The 23734-nt window shown below is 51.1% G+C and overlaps 1 protein-coding gene across 4 annotated transcripts in view; it reads right to left on the reverse strand.

Moving 5' to 3' along the window:
* The window catches only part of TNS3 (tensin 3), a 307731-nt gene that overhangs the window by 261142 nt on the left and 22855 nt on the right, over positions 1-23734 (reverse strand). Inside the window, exon 1 of one of the 4 annotated variants that reach the window (XM_034964063.4) lies at positions 1058-1508. The exons of 2 other annotated variants lie outside the window; for them this stretch is intronic. In XM_034964063.4, the coding sequence (XP_034819954.2) occupies positions 1058-1135 (78 nt within the window). In that variant the 5' untranslated portion in view covers positions 1136-1508. Of the gene's footprint in view, positions 1-1057; positions 1509-23734 lie in introns of those variants that run through there. One more of the 4 variants, XM_063606224.1, reaches the window with a different exon arrangement.

Here is a 23734-nt window from a genome sequence, read left to right on the forward strand (position 1 = left end):
CTGGAGAGGCAGACACTGATCAAAAACACGTTCCCAGCCCAACTTTACTCTGATGTTAAACAGCCAGGAACACTTCCGGGCCTCGGGGATATTTCCCAGCCCACAGGGGGCCGGTATCTGGGGCAAGAGGGACACCCTCCACATCCAACACATATTGTTCCCACACTTCCAGGCAGCAGCGTTTGACCACTAAACTTTAAAAGGGAACGCAGTACACCTCAAGTGTACCAGCTGAAATTTTGACAGTTTTTCACCCCACAGAACCTTACAAAAGCTTCAGAAAAACAAATGCAATAACTTAGGGAAAGGGAGGCTGAACCTAGCGGGGAGCCAACCAGCACCGCTCTGTTTAATTCAGCAATAACTTAGGGAAAGGGAGGCTGAACCTAGCGGGGAGCCAACCAGCACCGCTCTGTTTAATTCAAACACCGTGAAGGGCCGTCCTGTGGACCACAGAGCACCGCTGGAACCCATGCGGTCCCCAGGGAACCTGTAAGGATTCCTACATCCCAGCGCATCCCCCACTTCATTGCAGAGCTAAAATGCCCTTTACCTTTGCAAGAAACACGCGAGGGATAGCAGGTCTGCGCAATGGCCAGTATCCCAATTCCATTGCAGGGAAATGAACCCAAGAAGCCTTTTCAAGAGGCAGTTGAGTTAGAAAGAGCTAAGCCTGAACCCTCTTCCACGCTTACCAGAAGACGCCCACACTAGGCAAAGCTCCACTGGCCCTCTCGCTCCTTGTCCTGCGCGTGCACACACAAGGGTACACACGCACCCACGAGGACTCAGGCACGGACCAGCGTACACATGCCTGCACACACAGACGCGCGCTCACAAGCACACACGCGTGGACGTGCAGACGGGGTGCACAAACACACACTGACATACGCGCACTGACAAGGGCACACGCATACACATGAGCACAAGCGGGTACACACCAGCACAGCGTCCACGGGCACCAGTGCACACCCGGCGCAGCCCACGTGCGTGCAGCCCTGAAGGCGCCCGTGCCTCGCGCCCCTGGCCCCGCACACCAGCTCCGGGCCGCACTCACCTGGCGCCGGCGCCGGCGCGACCGGGTTCCGCGCGCGAACCCTCCCGGTGGCCCAGGGGTCAGGGCGCGCAGCCTCATGGCTGCCCCTGCCGCCCGCGGGGAGCCGGGCTCGGCCGGGCGAGGGTGGCCGCTGACCCCTCCCCAGCGGCTATCGGTGGGGAGGATGCCTCCCGAGTCCCCTGCGGACACAAGTCCCAGGAAATGGCCAACACGGGAGGGGCCAAGGGCTCTCCGTGGCCGCCGGCCCAGGTCCCAGCCGCGCGCCGCAGCCTCCACGGCCACTCCTGCCCGTCAGAAGTCAGACGCCGGGAACAAAAGCCAGGCGCGAGCGCACGGTCCCGCACGGCGTCCCTCCATCTGACACGAATTAGCCCTCCCTCCCCCGCCCGCCCCAACCGCAGCTCCGAGCGAGCGCGGAGGCACAGGCTGAGCCGCCAAACACTGGGAAAGTGGGTGAGGAAACGCCTTCCAGGCGGGGGGAGCAGGATCTTGCAGCCGCCATCTGATTGGAATTACCGACGCGCCGCGCTTGGCGCAGGGTTCAGCTTTACTAGGATTTCAAACCTCTCCGAGAACGCTGGCGAGGTGCTTAAAAGAATCAAAACCGGGCAAGCTCTGGCTTTCGGAATTTCTAAATCTTGACTATTATCCAGTCAACTCTGCATCTGTAATGAGCAGTAATCTACACTACCCTGATAATCTACACTAGCAAACAGGGCATTTGGAGTGGAAAGCAGGTAAACACCGAGGCAGAAAGGCTTTTTTTCTAATTTGCTTCTTCTACTAAAGAACTAGGAGCCTGGCCTTGCAGAGAGGGACACGCCTAACCAGGTAAGGATTTCAAGCAAAGGTCAAAGCACAGGACCGCCCGGGGCCTTGCACACCTGGGGGCTGGGCTGCACCTCCCTATCTCCCAGCCTATCCCTCCCTCACCCCCCCACCCCCACCCCCCGCCATCCTGCTCCTGGCAAATCAGGACAATTCACAGCACATCTGAAGTCCCGTCTTCCTTTGTGGGTCTGCGATTTTAGAAGGAAATTAGAAACCCGAAGTTCAGGAGGTGAAGATGACAGGGTGATGGGAGAAGATGGACAAGCCAGGATCCTGAAGGAAGGGTCACTTAGAAACGCCAGGAGGAGAGGCGGGCAAGATCCACAGGCAGATCCCTCCTTTCAATGCCTGTCGGACTTCACCAGCCTTCCCGGGGCAGTGGATCTTGGCTGTCTACAAGAAGCTTTGTGGCAAGTCTAAAACTAAAAGAACATGTTCAAGATGAAGCCACTGCCTGTGGTCTACGGGGAGCAGCGGAAGAGACTCCTGCCTCAGAGCAGGATAGGGGGCCTTCTAGTCTCAGGCCAGCTAACCCTGTACTCCTACCACTGGCCTTCACTCCAGGCCCAGCCTAGGGGCAGTGTCCCAGAGCTCAGCCTTTGTGGCTCCAACACTCTAACTTCAGATCTACAGCTCCACTTGCAACTCCACGTGCCTTGGATGTGGGGAGCAGTCTGGGTGGGCTAAGTCGTGGCCTTTATGGCTGACATATGTGCAAATTCCAGCCATCAATTCAACTGGCCGACGTTAACCTCTCAAGTTCTGGCACTAAATATCCATCTTTCTGTTTCTGCAGTAGAAGAGCAAAGCTGCTCTTCAACTTTCAACTACAAAGGAAAAAACCTCCTCCTAGAACACACCATTCTGGGTTCCAATTCCTCACTAAATCATCACCTGGCAGACAAGCAGGCATTCTCATTTCCCCCTGTCCTTCAAATGACACCATTATTCACCTTTTTCTATATTCATTCCTTCATTCATTTTTCTGTATTCATTCATCATTTTTTTCCTATAGCATATCCAAACTTTAGTCTTTTCAAACATTTTTCCCTGAGAACACATCTGTATCGTATTCATTCCAGATTGCTTCACATCTGACACAATACCAGGTACATAGCAGTGCCTACAAACAGCTAAGAACAGGATATGCTGCTGTCGTGGTTGACCCAGGGCAAACACGCCCAGAGGTCAGCTGGATCTACCACCGCCCTTACCATGGTACCCACAGGAACCGGCCAAAGAAATCTGAATTCAGCAATGAACAGATAGCCCCCAGCAGGATAAAACTCCTCCAACCTGAGTACCAGGATTCACACTCTCTGGGGTCCACCCAGGAACAACGGCCAGGAGCACAGGCCAGCCCACTGCCTATGCAAGCCAGAGTGGAAGGCAAATGGTTGAAGGTGGCTTTTTATTACAGGGATTACCCTGAATCTGCTCTTACTTATTTAAAAGAGTAGCCATTCAGAAAACTCCCACACTTCATTACTAGTAACAAATATCGTGCGTGTGATAAACCTCCCCAGTGAGGACAACAAACTGATTTTTCACTGGCAAGAAACAGTGCTCAATCCTAAGGCGAATCCGCATTCATCAGCAGGCCGCCTCTCCAGCCCCTCTCCCTGCCCCCCACTCTGACCTCCTCCTGCCAGGCTTGCAATCTAGGCTCTTACACTCCAGGGTCCTTCTGCTCTGCGCCCTTGGGCTCACTTGGGGCTTCTCCCAAGGCAGTTTCCCATTCTCCTTTCTGGCTGAAAACCGCTGTCCTGGGCTCAGTTGAAGATCCGCCTCCCATCTGACCTCCCAGACTGGTTAATCATCCTCCATGGCTGAGCCACTCAAGGATGGTTGGGGCCCTGACCCTCTAGTGTGGTCATAAGTCTTGTGCCTCCAATAGGAAGTCCTAACCTTGTCTGGGATTTTCCACACACAGCACCAAGCAGGAGCAATAAACACTGGTGCAGGAATGAAAACATTCTCCTTTGCTGTATTTCCACCACATCAACACCGGTGTTCACTGCCTGTCTCAGACCACACCCTTCTGAGTCCTCCCAGAAGTAAGCTGTAGCTGAGGGTCTGGGGATGCGAAGGGACTCAGAAGCCAGGGCACAGACTCCTCCAGGCACAGACCCTCACCTCAAAACTTGGGTGGCAGACTGGCCTCACTCCATCTTAAGGCCACAGTGAGCTCTGTGCTGCTGCCCAGCTTCCAATTTTCTTCGTGCTTTGCCACAATCCTCTGTGCTTTTTACTCGCCGGGTTGTCTCACCCTAGCTTCTGACTGCACTTGGTTCCCAGGAACAAAACAAGGTTCTTCCCAGGAACAAAACGAGGTTCTTCCCAGGAACAAAACGAGGTTCTTCCCAGGAACAAAATGAGGTTCTTCCCAGGAACAAAATGAGGTTCTTCCCAGGGAGGATGAATTCCAGACGGCTAAGGCAGACATCAGCAAACCAGCCATCAGGAAGAGAGGCTACATCTCAACCTGGGTTGGAAACCCATCTGGAACTAGGGACATGAGCCCCTCCATGAGTCAGACTTTAACACCAAGCACAAGGTTCCCTGGGGGAGAGCTGAGGGGCCACTCGTGCCCGTTTTGTCACTGGAAACTGGAGGCTGCTCCTATGAGTCCATTCCCTCACACGATCATGCATTCACCCACAGATATGTGAGCAACGTGTGTGCTCGATGTCAGAGGAAATACAGCGGCTGGCTCACCCCGCCCCTCCCAGAGGGACAATCTACACGCAGTGTTAGGAGGGGTCACAGAGTCCACAGATCATGGGAAGAACTCCATGAATGGCCTGTGACTTGAAGCAGAAGCAGACACTTTCCAGACAGGAAAAGAGGTGAGGAGAGGCAAGGGTGGTAAAGCGCCGTATTTTTGGTGAACTGGCCAAAGGCTGGGTGGCTAATGCACAGCTGTGTTGGGACACTGAGGGTAGACAGGGCTCAAGAAGCAAGGACAGGGTGGTGAGCAGGATTGCACAAAGCAGTCACAAGGAAGGAGGCCCCAGTACCGAGCTGGGCTGGACTCCAACATCACAGGGGGCTCTAACTGGCAAAAAGGAAAAAGCATCACAGGTGTGTGTTCATCCTGGAGGACCCCGGCAGTCCTGGGAGGACACTCGGGAGAAAGCAGGAGTGGACATGGAAACTCTAGGTAAGAGAACCTCAGCCTCGGGCCACAGCCCTAGAAACACAGATAAATGTACAGGGGAGAGGACGGCCATAGCAGTGGAGAGGTGACGGGAGATTGGTCATGCACAGGAAGATTGAGCATAAGGATCTGTGAGAAGAAAAATGGGAGGCACCTTCCTTTCCATTGGGGAGGAGCTTGCTAGTCTAGAATGGGGGACATTATAGTAAGCCCTGTGTTGGGAGACAGGAATCAGATATTGGTGTGACTCAGAGTTTCCAATCTAGAGACGTAGATACATCTAGAAATCAAAGTAGATGTGAATGTGTGTATACGAACCAGTGCACACACACACATGCACACACACACAGAGATACTCCCAGATCTGTCCTTGGAGGGTGGGAAGGCTCCAATAGCAAGAGTCACCCCCAATGAGCCTGAAATCTCTTCTTTTTGGCCAGAAAGTAAGACAGCGCTCACAGAACAATGAGTTTTTTAACAAAAAGACACAGGGGCCAGCCTGAAGAGTCTCCCACCAGGCAAACTGTAAACAACTTGGACATCAAAATAGTGATAATATTGGATTATGACCCATTGAATACAATACAAATCCAAGACTCTTTGAGTCCCTACTGATAGAAGCAAATGACCGAGGCCGGGCACAGTGACTCACGCCTGTAATCCCAGCACTTTGTGAGGCTGAGGCGAGCGGATCACGAGGTCAGGAGATGGAGACCATCCTGGCTAACACGGTGAAACCCCGTCTCTACTAAAAATACAAAAAAAGTAGCTGGGCATGGTGGCAGGCGCCTGTAGTCCCAGCTACCCGGGAGGCTGAGGCAGAATGGCGTGATCCTGAGAGACGGAGCTTGCAGTGAGCCGAAATTGCGCCACTGCACTCCAGTCTGGGCAACAGAGCGAGACTCCATCTCAAAAAAAAAAAAAAAAAAAAAAAGCAAATGACCACAGAGACAGTCTCAAAGAGGCAATGGGAGTCCTGGGAGCAGGTTATTAGGAAGCGTAAAGGTCTCAGCTTCCATGCGTCGTGGGATGGGAGACTCGGGAGTTATGTGCAGCGGAGAGACAGAATCTAATAGGCTGTCACTGGTTGATCTTTAGAGAGAATACATAGTCTCTAAATACTTTCCTTTATTTACTATAAAAGGGAAAAGAGTAAGTCAACAACAGAGAAAGCTTCAGTCTCCACCTAATCAAGGGGTCAAGGTGACCATGACCTTGGATGGGACAAGCCATGGTCGGCGCCACCTGTGATTCAGAGATGAGAACATGCATTACCACTGGGTGTTTCTGCAGAGAGGCATCATCTAAACCAAATCCTCACCACACCTTGGCCAGACAACCCAAGTGAGGGGTGGAGAGTCCAAATCCTTAGTCCCTCTGACGTGTGCTCACAGAGCCACTGTCCTGGCAGGATCCAGCCCTGATTCCCGATTCCTAGCCTCAGTGCTCTGAAATTGGGGCCACCAGATACTCTGGGCAGATGACTCCCAGCTCTCCTCTACCCAGTACATGCCCGTCGACACGAAATCTGACACGGCCAGTCCCACTGCTCCATGGCTTGATTGTGTCTGAGTGTGAGGGAGTTTCTATGTGCCACCTAAAGCACATTTAAAAGCACTTTACGGCCGAGCACGGTGGCTCACACCTGTAATCCCAACACTTTGGGAGGCTGAGGAGGGCAGATCACGAGGTCAGGAGTTCAAAACGAGTCTGGCCAACATAGTGAAAACCCGTCTCTACTAAAGATACAAAAAATTAGCCAGGTGTGGTGGTGGGCGCCTGTAATCCCAGCTACTTGGGAGGCTGAGGCAGGAGAATCATGTGAATCCAGGAGGCAGAGGTTGCAGTGAGCCGAGATCATGCCATTGCACTCCAACCACGGGGAACAGTGCAAGACTGTCAAAAAAAAAAAAAAGGCACTTTGCCTCTGATATTGAAAAAGACTGCCTTCAGTTTAAGGAATTTCTGACATCAGCAAGTTGTTGCCAGCTCTCATCTGCAGAAATTGAGCCTGGCCCTCTCTCCTTGTCCAAAGGCGGGAACACTGGTCACTGGGCAGCAGGAGGCCCAGACACTGTCTCTAGGGGCAGGTCTTGTACCTGGGCCCTGTCCAAACACAGACTTTGGGAAAATCCTCCCTTTTGTCTCTTTCCCTGTGCAGCCAGCTTGTGCTCCATCTGAAATCCAGAAGGGACAGTGTAACAGTGTGCCTCCCGGGGCACTCACCCTCTGGGACATTCAGGAAGTGTTCAGGCACACTTGCATCTCACCTATCCAGCAAACATCTTCACACCTGTTCCCCAGGGCCATGCTGGAGGGGGAAGACCAGCAGAGGACTTTCGGGTACATGAAGTCCCAGGGGCTCAGGATATGTGCATGGGGCACCTGAAAGACTGGAGAGCTGGGGAGCTGACTTCCAGTCCCTGCGGTGAGGGGGCTTTCACCCAGGCTCTTAGTGACCCAGCGACATCCTAGGGGACGAGGAGTCCAACTCCCAGAGTGGTATTAATGATCAAAGATGCCATTTGTGAAGTGCCTGACCCTCAAGATGGTCCAAAGCTAGAGTTACCCACTCGGGTGGAAGCAGGACTTGAAAGCAGTACTGCTTTGTCCTTTACACAACACAGTTTCTCATGAAAATCACACAGACACTCAGTAGATACGTGATGAATGAGAGTCCAGTGGCCACAGAGGAGAGTGTATTTATTCCACCAGGTTAACCAAAACGTCTCCATTGGCTACGAAGTTCCCGGGCACGCAGCCTGTCCCCACCCATGGGAGTCCCCTGGGGTGTGCAGGCTGTCAATGAAATGTCATTCTGCGACTGCCACACTTCAGGGCTTCTTCTGACAAACAGATGGTGACTTCTGACATCCTTTGCATGGTGTTTTTGCCCGCCCTGGGGAAACCAGCATTTGTTTCCCTCTGCTCTGACTCATCACAGAGTTCCTTCCCCCTGACTTTGAGAAGTAAATAAAAAATGCTTTCCTTACAAAATTCCCCTCCAGTGGGTGCTTCTTCCCTCTTCTCTGCTCAAAACAGAGCTGTTTCATTACAGACTGTGCACAGGAGAGCAAAAGAAAGTGTTAAATTAAGGTGGCTCTCCCCAGCCCCCTCCGGCTAAGTCCCTGGTAGGATCTCGCCCCCTTCCCTCCCTTCAGAGGAGCAGGAAGAGTCAGGGGCTGGTGCCAAGAGGAGCATCTTCCTTCCTTCACCTATCCATGGGTCGGGGGTGGGGGTGCCCAGCCCAAAAGATAAACAAGGGCCCACCTGTCTCCACCTCTCACAAGCACGGAGCACACCTTTCTCATGGTAAAACGGACCCCCACAGCTATGGGCTGTCTGTGTGCCTCCAAAATCCATATGTTGAAATCCTCACCCACGAGGTGATGATATTAGGAGGTGAGGCCTTTGGGAGGTGCTTAGGTCATGAGGGGAGACTCTGCATGAATGGGGTTAATGCCTTTAAGAAAGGGACCCCACAAGACCCTTCACCCATTCTGCCATGGGAGGACACAGATAGAAGGTGCCTTGGATGAACCAGGAGCCAGCCCTCACCAGACAATCTGCCAGAGCCTTGATCTTGGACTTCCAGTCTCCAACTGTGATAGCTTCCAGAACTGCCTGAGGTCGCAGAGCTAAATAACCACAAGCCCAAGTCCCCAGGTCCAGCTTACAGACCTACTGCTACCAATGGGTGTCCCAGGACCCAGGCACGGATCAGTAGGCATCCCCGCACTTCCAACAAGCCAGTTTCCTCCTGTCAAATGAGCTGCCCCACCTATTCTAACCGAAAATGAGAACATAGGAAACTGTCTAGTTAATAGGTGCCCTGTGCTGAGGACATCATGATTTACTTTTCCACTCCTTGCCAAGCATTTCTTCACCATCAAGTTGACTCCAAGCAGAAGAACCCTGCAGAGTTAGTTGTACGAAAAGCCTGGAGATCCACGATGTTAGGACTTACTCTGCCACTTTGAGCACCTCGAACACTAAAAACGGAGAGAGGTATGTTCACTTCCTCCAGGGGGGTAAAGAAAAAGGACACAGTTGTTGGTGTTGTGCCTGGCCTTTTAAATTCTTCCGTGATAATACATTGAGATGCGTAAGAGGGCATTTTTTTTGTTTTTTTGAGACGGAGTCTCGCTCTGTCACCTGGAGTGCAGTGTGGCACAATCTGGGCTCACTGCAACGTCCACCTCCCAGGTTCAAGCGATTCTCCTGCCTCAGCCTCCCGAGTAGCTGAGACTACAGGCATGCACCACCATGCCCAGCTAATTTTTGTATTTTTAGTAGAGACAGGGTTTCACCATATTGGCCAGACTGGTCTCTTCTAGAACACTGAGGAAGAGCTAGATGGTAGTGCATGCCACTGGTCACGAAAGGGGAGGGCTTTCTACACTCCCCTCCCATAGAAATCTCTGTTACTCTGTTTGATGTGGACAAGGCGCCCAAGGCTCTAGGAAGTTTAACAACCTGCTCAGCTTCAAAACCTGCACCAGATCCTTAAACAGGGTGCTGACGGCAAGAGGACCCAGCCTGGTCTCCCCTCCCTTGGGGGGCTCCCATGGGAAGGCTGGGGCAGTGGGAGGCGGGTCACCCACAGATAGCCATCTCAGTTACCAGTGTCCTTTCGGAAACCTCTCTAATCGACCCCCGTCCTTTCACACCTCCTCAGTTTCTTCCTGACCGAAAATGCCCCAACACTGCCTGACTTAGATCAGAAAATGACCACTGGACCACATCTGGAACTGTGGGTAATGAAGCCCTAGGGGATCCCACCTGGGGGCAGCCTGAGCAGTTCTCAGCCAACACTGCTCCTCAAATCCCCTGCAGGAGCTGGTTAAAAACATACCGACATCGCACAAACTCCACCCCTACCACTTACACCACAGTCAGGGGACTCCACAGTCTTGGGGGAACCCTAGGCAGTGATATTTCTTCACAGTCTTCCCAGGGGCTCTGATTTGTAGTTGGGTTAAGAAGCACAGAGCCATGAGATCTGGGGATAGAGGCAGGTGCCCTGCTCTCCTGTAGCCTGGAGCCTCCCCCAGGAGGCCTGGACTGAGGTGGGCCAGAGAGCTGCGGCGGACCCCGACCCCACTCCTCTACTCACTGCCTGCGGGTTTATTATTAATTATTCTGGGCCACAGTTTCTTCATCTGCTAAAGTGGATGATCAAACTGCAACCGACCTCAAAAGCTTCTAATGAGGCGCTGAGGCTCAGACCTTAACCATCTTACCTGAGCCACTTGTCTCACGTGGCGTCCACGTCGGGCACTCCCTGGCCTCGCACACAGTCACCGCACAGCAGCACTGCTGTTCCGGAGCTGGACTGAGCTCCCAGGACCTGCCGTCACTGCAGGAGAGCCCCTTCCTTACAGTCTTCCTGCGTCCCAGCCCTGTGCACATCCACTGAATAAGAGCCTGAGGAAAACCCCTCCCCAGGTGGCCCAGGACGGTGAGGTGCTGAGGCTGGGAGCCTGTGGCAATTTCTACACATCTGTTTTCAGCTTCCTAAAAGGTTCGATGTATTGCTCTTATAATTTTTTTAAATATCACTAAAGTATACTTACAGCATAGTACTCACAATCCTCTTATCCTCCTTATTTAAAAACAAATGTTTTTAAATGTTATTCAAGCAAAGAAAAAGGCAGTTCAAGTCCCACCTCACCACTGAAGCTTCTCATCCCATGTCTGCAGTGACAGCCATCACTGTCCACCCAGGCTAGCAGGGAACAGACATGGGCTTGCAGCATACCCCACTCATACTATAAACTACGCGTGTGCCAAGACCACGGTCTCTCAGTGTGTGCGCTCAGCACCCGCCTGGTAAGACACGGCTGTGCTCAACAGGCGCTGCGGATGGAATGACTAAACTGACAAAGACAGACGCCAGGTTTTAAGGTCACCCCCTTGACTACCACACCCCTCAGTCACACGCCCTGGGCTGGGCCTTTGGAACACCCTGAGCTGTGGCCTCCTATCTGCTGCCCTTTGAGTTTCTGATTAGATGGTTTACAATTATACTGGCAGGGTTCATCTGTCCATTCATTCATTCCCGAGTTTATAGCCTAGGAGGGAGCAGAGAGAAGATAAAGCCACGGAGGTGGTGGACCCTCCAGGGTGAGGAGGGAGGGAGGCAGTGTGTGTCGGGCTCCAGTGTAGACTGGGCCTTGCCCAAAACAGGTAAGCAGAGGCTCAGGAGCAAAGGGTGGGAGTGGGGCGGAGGGCAAAGCGAAGAATTGTGTTGACTTCAACTGGACTAAGAATTAAGAGAGATAAGGGGCCTGTGTCGGGGAGTGGAAGGCAAGCGTGGGTGGGACCTGAAGGAGTAACCAGCACTCAGTGGAGCCCTGGGGACATTAGATTTGCAGGCATGCTTCTGCTGAAATTGCTGAAATTGCAGGGGGCAGCGGCACACACTGGACACGAAGACACTTTTATCAATGGGGTTCCGGGAGCTGCTCCTCCCAGACCTCTAGGTGTCCACTGTTAGTCACCAGCACAAGGTACTGGGGACAATCCTACAGTTCCATCAGATGGCCAGGTCCACATTGTGCATCTTCCCTGCATGAGGTAGGGAAGATGAAGGTCAGAGGGACAGCAAGCCAAGGTCACAGACTTCCAGGAGCCCTCAGCATGGCCCCGCGTCTACGCCGCCATCCACCCCTCCACAGTCCTTTCTCATCAGTGCATAGCTGCTCTGTGCAGCAACACGCACAGGAGCTAAAGCCTCCCAACAAACCTCAGCCCAGAAGAAAATGGAGACCACTGCAGTTCACCAGCTCATGTGCATCGCTGCCAGGTGCCAAACCCAGATGCACATGCACAGCGGGCTCCAGCATTGTCCCCAGCCACCCTGGCTCTCATTCTCCAACTCCTGACGGAGTCTCACTCTGTCGCCCAGGCTGGAGTGCAGTGGCGCGATCTCAGTTCACTGCAACCTCTGCCTCCCAGGTGCAGACGTTTCTCCTGTGTCAGTCTCCCAAGTAGCTCGGACTACAGGCGTGCACCACCACACCCGGCTAATTTTGTATTTGTAGTAGCGTTGAGTTTTCACCATGTTGGTCAGGCTGGCCTCGAACTCCTGACCTCAGGTGATCCACCCTCCTTGGCCTCCCAAAGTGCTGGGATTATAGGGGTGAGTCACCACCCACCCCATCCCTCCAGCTCCTAACCTTCACGTTTTTCTTGCCTGTGCCAACTTTCCCAGTGGCATACAGCCTGCTGTAACACATCCCATCTTTGAAAACACAACCCTCCTTGGATGCCTACCCAGCCTTCCCATACCTGGCCTGTCTCTCTGCTGTTCCCCTTATAGGAAGCCTTCCTCAAAGGCTGACTATAGTCACTGCCCCTTACCCCAAGGTTCATGGGCTCCAGAATCCATGTTCAACCCATCTCACTGCAACTTTCCATAAGTCACCACCTAGCCATAGCCTGTCAGACCCAGTAAGGGACACCTGTCCCTCATTTTATTCCAATCCCAGCCGCATTTGAACACACCATCTCCTGATGCATTTTCTTCCCTGGTCGCTGTGACCCCGTGCCCTACCTCACTGGTCCTGCCTTTGCCTCCTTTGGAGGGTTTTATCCCCTTGGGTACTTCTAAGTTTCAGGGTGCCTGGGCTCCGACCTGCAGGTCCTCCCTGTGAATGCACCCCCAGGCCGGCTGTCACCCTTCCCACCACCTGTCTGCTGGCTGATGGTCCTGACCACTCCAAGCTTCTTCTCCCCTGACCTGCTGAGTCCTGAGCACCACCTGCTCCCACCTTCACTGGGCCATCCCTGAAGCACCGCTCACTTCAACCCTCCAAATAAGAACTCCCAGTTTTCTCTCCAACATGTCCTCCCTGCTGCTCGGTCTGCACAAATAGCACCACTTCCCCACACAGTCAAGTCTCAAACTTGGGGCTCCTTCTCTTTCTCTTACAGCACACAGCCAATCTGTCAGCAAGCCCTGCAAAATAAAGCCCCAAAAAGGCCCAGTTCCCCGGTCTCCACTCCCACCATCCTGGTCCACCCACCACTGAACTGACCATCTCTGTGCATCCACAGGCCAACCAAATGGAGCTTCTTAAGACAGGAATCAGGACATGACAATGTAGCACAAAACCCTCTCCAGCTTTTAGAATCTACACCCTTAAAAAATAAATAAATAAAAGTTCTTTTGGCCAGGAGCAGTGGTTCACACCTGTAATCCCAGCACTTTGGGAGGCCAAAGTGGGCAAGTCATGAGGTCAGGAGATTGAGACCATCCTGGCCAACATGGTGAAACCCTGTCTCTACTAAAAATACCAAAAAAACTTAGCCATGTGTGGTGGCGGGTGCCTGTAATCCCAGCTACTCAGGAGGCTGAGGCAGGAGAATCACTTGAACCCAGGAGGCGGAGGTTGCAGTGAGCTGAGATCACGCCACTGCACTCCAGCCCGGCAACAGAGGGAAACTCCATCTCAAAAAAAAAAGTTCTCTTCATGAGCCCACAGACCAATGTGATCTAGCCCCTGCCTGTCTCTGGCCTGCTCTCCAACCTCCTCAGCCAGGTGCTGCCTCAGGACATTAGCACTTGCTGTCCTTACAAACGGGACTCACTTCCCCCAGATCCCTGCTCAGTTTATGCCTCTCCTGCATGAGGCCCTAGGGAAAAGTCCATCCACCTTGGTCTTACAGTCATCGGGTATGAAAAACTCACCTCTAAGAGGGCATAAACTCTAGTCCATCTGTCCATCCGGTTCAGAGGGATCCCCCTGCCTAGAACACAGCTAAGGATTTGCTGAATGAATGAATGATACTCCTGATGGGCCCTGGCACACAGACCGCCTACTGGCCCATTCCAGGTTTTTCATGCTCTGACCAGAACACTGCAGTATCAACTCTACCCATGTCCCCGCCCTCCCACCCCATCCCCACAACCTAGTTACTTCGTTTGGCTCTTGACAGGGGTGCCAGACCCATGCCTTGGTCTCCTCTCCCCTCTTCCATCCCTCCCACCCATCCCCACTCAGCTAAGCATTGGTCCCCAAATGCAACACTGAGGTCTCCCCTGCGAGGCCTTCTCAGGGTGGATCGGGCAAGGTCTTCTGGCCCCAGGCCTCAGGGCCCCACAAAAGTTCTTACATCACAGGGAAGCCCTGCACCCTCACCCTGCCCTTCACCTATCCAAGGCCCAGATGTGAGAAGGGGTCCATGCCTGTTTGCTGAATTAATGAAGGAAGGAAGAAGGGAAATGGGAATAGAAACACGGCTCCATGGTTCCATGGCCAGCAATGTCCACAGGAAGCCTTGATGTATGGAGAGGGCTTGGTGAACTGCACAGCCCTTTGCAAAAGATAAACGCGTAGAACAAATGGGTGAGCAGCCAGACCACAGGATCTGTCCTGGAAGGCGGTAACCTTGGCTTGCTGTCCTTCTGACCTTCACCTTCCCAACCTCATGTAAGGAAGATGCTGTCCCTAGTTGTCCCACAGCAAGACAGCTAGGACCAGGAGACAGAAGCACAAAGACACATTTGCAGCAGGGTCTCAATGGGCAAGGCACATGCAAACAAAATCTCTATGTTCTCATTTAAAACACGTATCACAATGGTCAATTCTCCTTCAAGGAATGTGTTCTAAGGCAATGACCATGCCTGGAAAGATCTACGTGGAAGGGCAGGGTACAGAATTATGCACAACAAAAAAAGCTGGAAGCAGTTTTAATAGCCAGCAACTGGGCTCTGGTCATTTTATGGTACTAACATAGAATGGGATTCGAATACTATGAAGTCACTAAAAATAATAATCACATCCATATTCACTTATATGGAAAACGCCCATGGGATATTAGCAAAGTTACAAAACAAAACAGACCTAAGTTTTGGTCATTCCTAAACAGTCTTACCCCACTCCTGAGGAGTCATGCCACCCCAAAGAGACAGAATTTTGCTGTGGAGTGACTGAGCACATCTCCCAAGTCTGCACCCAGCCAAGGAACATGAGCTCACTCAGAAAAGGGGCGAGGAGGGGCTCAGCCTCTTGGGAGCCTGGGTGAATAGCATTCACCAGACCTGTGGGAAGCGCCAGGAAGATCTTCCTAAAACACCCGGTTCCTTCAGGAAGCATCTCCTCGGAGTGCCCCTGCTTCTTTCTCAAATGGGCAAGGTGGGCTCCCTGCTGCACAGAGGGCAGACAAGCTCTAGCACCTGAGCTCCCGGGCAGAAGGCTGGCCTGGTGTCCACTTCCTGCCGCTGGACTCGGGAACCGAGCAAAAGCAGGTGGCTAGACCCTGGGCACGTCCTGAAGGTGGAGGCCCAGTGGGGCACAGCCATGGACTGGATGGTTCTGTCTCACTCCAGGTGTTTCCTTAAGCAAATGGGGAGACCATGGAGGAGGTGGGTGAGGGCACAAAACGTCATGTGGCTGGAGCCCTGGGTGTGGCCACCTCAGGCCAAAGGGAAGGAGCTAGAGTTCCAGCATAGCCACCAGGAGCAGGGGAGCCTTTGGCTGGGTCAGGGTTCAAAACTACAGGCAAGGAGACCCACAGTGGAATAATTCATGCCTTGGGGAGCACTTTGAAAAGTCATTGGACAGTCTACAATGAGAACTACGAAAACATTTGCACTGCAGACCCCGCTCTTTCCACACCTGTGAATCTGAACTCAGTAAGTGTCCACAGACAGGAGAGAAACAACATCCCACACAGGCAAAGTTAAGTCAACAGACCAAGGTTCGCACTGTGCACATGTGTGTTAGATAAGTGGAGAGTAAGAAGTGTGCAAATTCATGGAATGGAAGTATGGCTGTTATCACCCTAAATTCTTGCACTTGCAGAGACTGAAATAACAGGGAATGACGTCTGCTAAGGCACAGCTGGAGCGGGGCAGGGGTGGGGTGGAGAGGGAGGCTACAAAATCGTGTGTCCACGGGGAGCGATCCTTGGCCTCTCTGCAAATGCACTTCTTGTGTTGGAGTGCTTTTACAAGGAAAATGGAAACATTTAAACAGACATTGAAAAGGAGCGGCATTCTTACCCACCATATTTATCTGCATAAACCTCCCCACGCCCATCACATTCTTCTGGCACACCTAATTCATTTCTTTTTTTTCATTATTTTTCTCCTGAGGCTATTTTGGCTGCAAGATAGATTCTAACAGAATAACAGGGATTTAACAAATAAAAGGAATGCTTAGGGATGCGTTAACAGTAATCTTGCCAAGCCAGGAAGCCGTCTAGAGCTTGGCACATGAGTGAAGGCGAGAAACAATTTGCCTGGAGAAACAAGAAGAAAAATAACAACAAAAAATCACTCTCTGCCTCCGTTGCAGAAATCAACAAGACACACACAGGCAGACAGACCTCGTTTTATTGTGCTTTGCTTTATTGAACTTTGCAGATACTGAGTTTTTTTTAACAAACTAAAGGTTTGTGGCAACCCCACGTCAGTGCCATTTTCCCAAAAGCATGAGCTCACTTCTGGTCTCTGTGTCACATTTTGGAAGCTCTCACCATATTTCAAACTTTTTCATTATTATTATATCTTTCATGGTTATTTGTGATCTGTGCTCTTTGATGTTACTATTGTAATTGTTTTGGGGTGCCATGAACCAAATCCATATAAGACTGCGAACTTAATGGATAAACGTTCTGTGTGTTCTGATGCTCTGGACTGCTCTTTCCCTCTCCTCAGACCTCCATATTCCCTGAGACACAGCAACACTGAAATCAGGCCAATTAATAACCAGTAGTGTTGAAGTGAAAGGAAGAGTCACATCTCTTAAAAGCTAGAAATGAGTCAGCTTAGTGGGGAAGGCATGTGCTCAGACAGGCTAAAAGCCAGGCCTCTCGTGCCAAACAGTTAGCCAAGGTGCAAATGCAAATGAAAAGTTCTTGAAAGAAATTAAAAGTGCTGCTCCAGTAAACACACCAATGATAAGAAAGCAAAACAGCCTTTTTGCTGTTACAAAGAAAGTTTGAATGGTCTGGATTAGAAGATCAAACCAGCCACCACATTCCCTTAAGCCAAAGCCTAATCCAGAGCAAGGCCCTAACTCTCTTCAATTCTATGCAGACTCAGCAAGGTGAGGAAGCAGCAGGAGAAAACTTTGAAGCTAGCAGAGGTTGGCTCAAGAGGTTTAGGTAAAAAAAGCCATGTCCATAACATAGCAGAGTAAGGTGAAGCAGCAAGTACTAATGTAGAAGCTGCCGCAAGTTATTCAGAAGATCTAGCTAAGACCATTGATGAAGGTGGCTACACTAAACAACAGATTTCAATGCAGACAAAATCAGCCTTCTATTAGAAGACGCCACCTAGGACTTTCATAGCCAGAGAGGAGAAGTCAATGTCAAGCTTCAAAGCTTCGAAGCACAGGCTAACTGTCTTGTGAGGGGCTAAGGCAACTAATGCCTGGAAGTTGAAGCAAATGCTCATTTACCGTTCCGAAGATTCCAGAGTCCTGAAGAATTATGCAAAATCTATCCTCCCTGTGCTCTATAAATAGAACAGTAAAGCCTGGATGACAGAAGTTCTGCATACAGCATGGTTTATTGACTATTTTAAGCTCACTGTTGAGACTTACTGTTGAGCTCACTGTTGAGACACTACTGCTCAGAAAAAAAGAGATTCGTTTCAAAATATTACTACCTGTTGACAATGCAGGTGGTCATGCAGCAACTCTGACAGAGATGTACAAAGAAATGAATGTTGTTTTCATGCCTACTAACACAACATCCATTCTATGGCCCATGGATCAAGGAGTAATTTTGACTTTCAACTCTTACTTTTTTTTTTTGAGATGAAGTCTGGCTCTTTTTGCCCAGGCTGGAGTGCAATGGTGCAATCTCGGCTAACTGCAGCCTCCGGCTCACTGCAACCTCCACCTCGAGGTTCAAGCGATTCTCCTGCCTCAGCCTCCCGAGTAGCTGGGATTACAGGAGGCTGCCACCAAGCCTGTCTAATTTTTGTATTTTTAGTAGAGACGGGGTTTCACCATGTTGGCCAGGCTGGTCTCGAACACCTGACCTCAGGTGATCCACCCACCTCGGCCTCCCAAAGTGCTGGGATTACAAGCGTGAGCCACTGTGCCTGGCCCTCAAGTCTTACTTTTTAAGAAATACATTTTGGGCCGGGCACAGTGGCTCACACCTGTAATCCCAGCACTTTGGGAGGCCAAGACGGGTAGATCACCTGAGGTCAGGAGTTCAAGACCTACCTGCCAACATGGTGAAACCCTGTCTCTACTAAAAATACAAAAATTAGCCAGGCGTGGTGGCGGGTGCCTGTAATCCCAGCTACTTGGGAGGCCGAGACAGGAGAATTACTTGAACCCAGGAGGCAGAGGTTGCAGTGAGCTGAGATTGCGCCACTGCACTCCAGTCTGGGTGACAGAGGAAGACTCCATCTCAAAAAAAAAAACAAATCTGGAAAAGATTCAACAGTCCAGATGCCTTTAAGAACATTTGTGATTCATGAGAGGAAGTCAAATTGTCAATATTAACAGGAGTTTGGAAGAAGTTGATTTCAACCCTTATGAATGATCTTGAGGGTTCAAGACTTCAGTGAAGAAAGGAGCTGCGAATGTGCGGGGAACAGCAAGAGCACTAGAACTAGACGTGGAGCCTGAAGACGCGACTGAATTGCTGCAATCGCATGATCAATCTTTAATGGATGAGAAGTTGCTTCTTATGCATAAGCAAAGAAATTGGTTTCTTAAGATGGAATCGGGCCGGGCACGGTGGTTCACACCTGTAATCCCAGCATTTTGGGAGGCCGAGGCAGGTGGATCACAAGGTCAAGAGATGGAGACCATCCTGGCCAACATGGTGAAACCCCGTCTTATTAAAAATACAAAAATTAGCTGGGCATGGTAGTGTGCGCCTGTAATCCCAGCTACTCAGGAGGCGGAGGCAGGAGGATCGCTTGAACCCGGGAGGCAGAGGTTGCAGTGAGCCGAGATTGCGCCACTGCACTCCAGCCTGGCAACAGAGCGAGACTCTGTCTCAAAAAAAAAAGAATGGAATCTACCCTTGATAAAGAAGATGCTGTACATATTATTGAAATAACAACAAAATATTTAGAAAATTACACAAATGTGGTCGGGCGTGGTGGCTCAAGCCTGTAATCCCAGCACTTTGGGAGGCTGAGGCGGGTGGATCACCTGAGGTCAGGAGTTCCAGATTAGCCTGGCCAACACGGTGAAACCCTGTCTCTACTAAAAATACCAAAACTAGCCGGGTGTGGTGGCAGGCGCCTGTAATCCCAGCTACTTGGGAGGCTGAGGCAGGAGAATCGCTTCAACCCGGGAGGCGGAGGTTGCAGTGAGCCGAAATCATGCCAACACACTCCAGCCTGAGGGACAAGAGCAAGACTTTGTCTCAAAAAAAAAAAAGAAAGTTACACAAATGTAATTGTGTAAATGTAATAAAGCAGCAACAGGGTTTGAAAGGACTAATTCCAATTTTGAAAAAAGTTCTACCGTGGATAAAATGCTATTAAACACCATCACATGCTACAGAGAAGTCTTTCATGAAGGAGTCAACTGACGTGGCAAACTTTATCATCGTCTTATTTTAAGGAATTGCCACAGCCACCCCAACCTTCAGTAGCTACTGATCCGTCCAAAGCCATGAACTTGTAGGCAAGACTTTCCATCAGCAAAAAGATTTTAACTTGCTGAAGGCTCAGATGATTGTTACCATTCTTTAGCAATAACGCATTTTTAAATTGACATGTACATTGTTTTTCTAGACATACTGCCATTTTCACACTTAATATAACTACAGCTTAGTATAAACAACTTTTATATGCACTGGGAAACTAAAAGATGTGTGCAACTTACTTTATCTCAATATTCATTTTATTGCAGTGGTCCAGTTGGCACCAAACTGCAGTATCTCCAAAGTAAGCCTGCACACACATAATACACACATGCACATTACATGCACATAGACACATACATGTAGGTGTGCATGCATGCATGCACGGTATACATGTGTGTGTTCATGTGGACACACATACACTTGTGTACATATACATTTAGGAACGTGCACTTACATACACACATACGCATATAAACACACACAAAGGCGGAGGCAACCAGTTGGAGTTCAGTGTGTGAATCCCATGCTCAGATTCTCCTTGAACCCACATGCCCTTTTTTGTAGAATAACCCTGTTGACAATTGGGCAGTAAGAGGTTCTAGTAAACTGCAGAAGATCCTGGAGACACTTTAAAATCAAAACGTGATTTTTAAAAAATTACCTTTAGTAAAACAAGTCAGCTACTCTAAGGAGGTTCCCAGATAGATTATTTAGAGTCCTCATCCTGAGACACACTAAGGGCCAAGACCCCCTGAGCAGGGGTCTCTCCAGGCCGTCTGGGGACAACTCTGCACCCCCATGAATCTGGGTGTTCTGCCTGTCCTGGGGCCCTAGGAGCCTCCGGCCTGAGTCTGGGCATCTGAAGCTCTGAGGTAGGGAACCGAGGACGACAGAGGGCCCCACATCCCTTAGGCCCAATCCACAGGTGAGCATGATTATTATTTTGTTGGTTGTTTGACTTTTCTTTCTCTAAGCCCATAATTGTGACTTCCTCCCAACAAGTTCCTCCGGTCAGTGGGTACATCTGAGTCACACTCTGGGGGCAGGGGCGAGTGAAGCTTCCCAAGCTGAGGGAAGCAAAGCAGAGGCATAACAGCTGAGATCTTCAGGGGCTGCAAAGTGCAGGCCCCAGGCCAGACCCTGCCCACTCTCGCTGGCTGGCCTGAGGGGAATGCAACCTCCCATAAACCCAAATGGCAAAACTCCACAAGTCTTTGGTACAGTGAGCACGGCATGCAAGGAAGGAATGGCACCTGGCGATTCTCAATGCAACGGTGCTGGGCAGAAGGGCAGGTTGCAGCCAAGAGGCCCTACTCCCAGCCCTCTGTCCTCCAGTCCCTGCCACCAAGCCATGCCCCCCACAGACGATAACCAGGAGCAGCGGGGGCGGGGAGCAACAGAACCTGACCTGTGCAGGGTGTGCAGGGTGCCTAGTCCCCATCTTCCACCAGTTGGTGATGCATCCGAATCCTGATCTCTGCCTGGAGCACATGAGGAGGCTCAGATCCACCTTGGACAAGTCCTGCAAATGTCCAGGGTCAGAACAATCCTTAAGACCAACAGTGCGTCTGGGAAAGTTTATAAGCGTCCTACGTAAGGGAGAGGCTGACTTTTCTTCTTTCCTCAGGGTGCAGTCACGGGTGATATGCACAGCTTTGTCAGAGGCTTTGAAAACCAGCAGCCGCCAAGGCTACTTCCACCAGGACCATCAAACCTGCCTGCAGCGAGCTCACAAATGGACCTTTCTGTCCCAACACTACTATTTAACCCAACCCTCACCCATCTAGGGGGTGCTATCTTTTAATCTTTCAAATACAGGAAAGGAAGAGTCACAATGTGGAATGAAAAAAATGGCCCTGTCCATTTCTGCAATGCCTTTCCTTGCAACACATACAGAAATCTATCTTAAGTAACAACCAGGTAAAGCACCCATATGGGTAAATAACTGAAGGTTTTATGGGAATATGACGTGGCAACTGGCAGAATACTCTGGGATTTTTCAACCTAGTTTGTTTTTTTAAGTGCCGACTGACTTCTCTGCCTACTAATAATTGGAGGCGCTGGGGACATTTGGAAATGTGAGGACATTTTAACCATCACCACCACTGGGGTGGCCACTAGCATGTAGTGGGAGGAGGTAGGGAGGCCACGCCATTCCTAGAGCAAACTGTCCAACAATGAATTATTCCACACCACATGCCATGAACCACGCCTTACTGGATTACATCCACAGTTCAAGAACGTGTGTCATGGAATTCTCCAGAGGAAGTCTCCAAACTGGAAGGATGGCCTCTTTTCCAGAGGGCTGCGTAGAAGGCCTGCGGTGAGCAGGCCTCGGGACATCTCTGCTGTCTGCCCATCGTCCCTCTGGCGAATGACAAATGACGAGAACTTCTGCACCACTCCCACCCCCACCAAGGAGGCCTGAGCACACAAGGCAGGCCCAGGCTGGCCCTCCACTGTCCACCCCCATGTGGGTGCTGACGCCTGTATGCAGGACACTGCTTCCTGCAGGCAAGAATGAGGGAGCCCGCTTCTAGCGTCAGAGCCTCTTGTAGGTTCCCAACATAAAAGGAAACGGTATTTGCCGTCCTGATAAGAGCAAGCTACAGCAAGCCGGTGCCGAGGAGGATCAAAGAGGCTGCGCCACCTCCTAGGAATGCTTCCTCGGCCTGCATTGTTTTCTTCTTTTATTCTTACCCCAGGGCAAAAAGCAAAGCTCCCAGTCTGTGCCTCATTTCAGGCTAACTTGACACTTGGCAGAGGGTCCCACACCCTCCTCCATGCAAGAGTGGGTGCCTCCACCAACCCCAACCCCTTTGTGTCCATCAGCCCGACTTCAAAGAGGCTGACCCCAGCAGCTCCCCACCCTGCAGTGGAGCACACCTGCAGAGACCAAGAAAGGCCCAGGTTTTCATTCTAAGGACTTGGGGTTCAGGCCCACCTCTCCCATCACCTACTTGCAAATTTCCACCGACTCCTGTTTCGTGGATGGAAAAACTGGGACAAAATAACCACAGCCTCCCTGGGCAGGTTTCCCACGCATGAGGAGAGGACAGGGCCCACTGCCTGGGGCCCCCCTCAGCAGAGGGTCCCAGCTCTGCCTCCCCAGGACCCCACTCTCCCACACAGCCACCCTATGGGACATTCCTCTGTGTATACCTGCAGGAAAACCCCGCTCAGGGTCCAAGTCCAAGCCCTCCTTGGTTATGTCCAAGGCCATGAGCAGGAGGAAGCTTTGCATGACCCCCTTGAGCCCTTCCACTCACCTGGTAATGGCAAAACTGGCCGCAAATCTCCCAGAGCCGAAATCTCCCCAGAGGGAGCCCAAGGGAAAGCACTGGAAGGCAGAAGCAAATCTCGCAATGCCCATGTCACTCTTCCAACCCTATGTTTAATGCATATTTAAATATACAGACAGGCAGGGCGTGGTGGCTCACACCTGTAATCCCATCACTTTGGGAGGCCAAGGTGGGCAGATCACGAGATCAGGGAATTTGAGACCAGTCTGACCAATGTGGTGAAACTCCATCTCTACTAAAAATACAGAAATTAGCCAGGCATGGTGACGCGCGCCTGTAGTCTCAGCTACTTGGGAGGCTGAGGCAGAAGAATTGCTTGAACCCGAGAGGTGGAGGTTGCAGTGAGCCAAGATCACGCCACTGCACTCACACCTGGGCAACAAAGCAAAACTCCATCTCACAAAAAATAAATAAATAAATAAACAGACATCAAGACACATGTTCAGATTTTTAATAATGGGAGCGGGAGAATTCTCCAAGGGACAGCAGAGGTGGCTTCACAACATTGCATCTTAGGAATGTGCCCTTGGCGAGTTCCAAGAACTTTCTGGTGCAGGGCGGTGCCTCAGCCTCATCACATCATCTTTACACACCCCAGGACTATGCAGAGAATGGAGAACAAGAGGCAGGGATGGGGGCTGGAAGGGGCTAAAACAAGAGCCACAGGAGCCAATCTTATGAGAGGCCAGCCCTCCTGCTCTACATCTCTGAGGCCTCCATCAAAGTTCACAGCATCCTATGGCCCCAGTCTCCCTGGGGCCCTTGTCCATCTCTGCACTCACCTCCTTCCACTCCCCCTCATTCCAG

This window comes from Pan paniscus, chromosome 6, assembly GCF_029289425.2.
Source record: "Pan paniscus chromosome 6, NHGRI_mPanPan1-v2.0_pri, whole genome shotgun sequence".
NCBI classification, from domain to species: domain Eukaryota; kingdom Metazoa; phylum Chordata; class Mammalia; order Primates; family Hominidae; genus Pan; species Pan paniscus.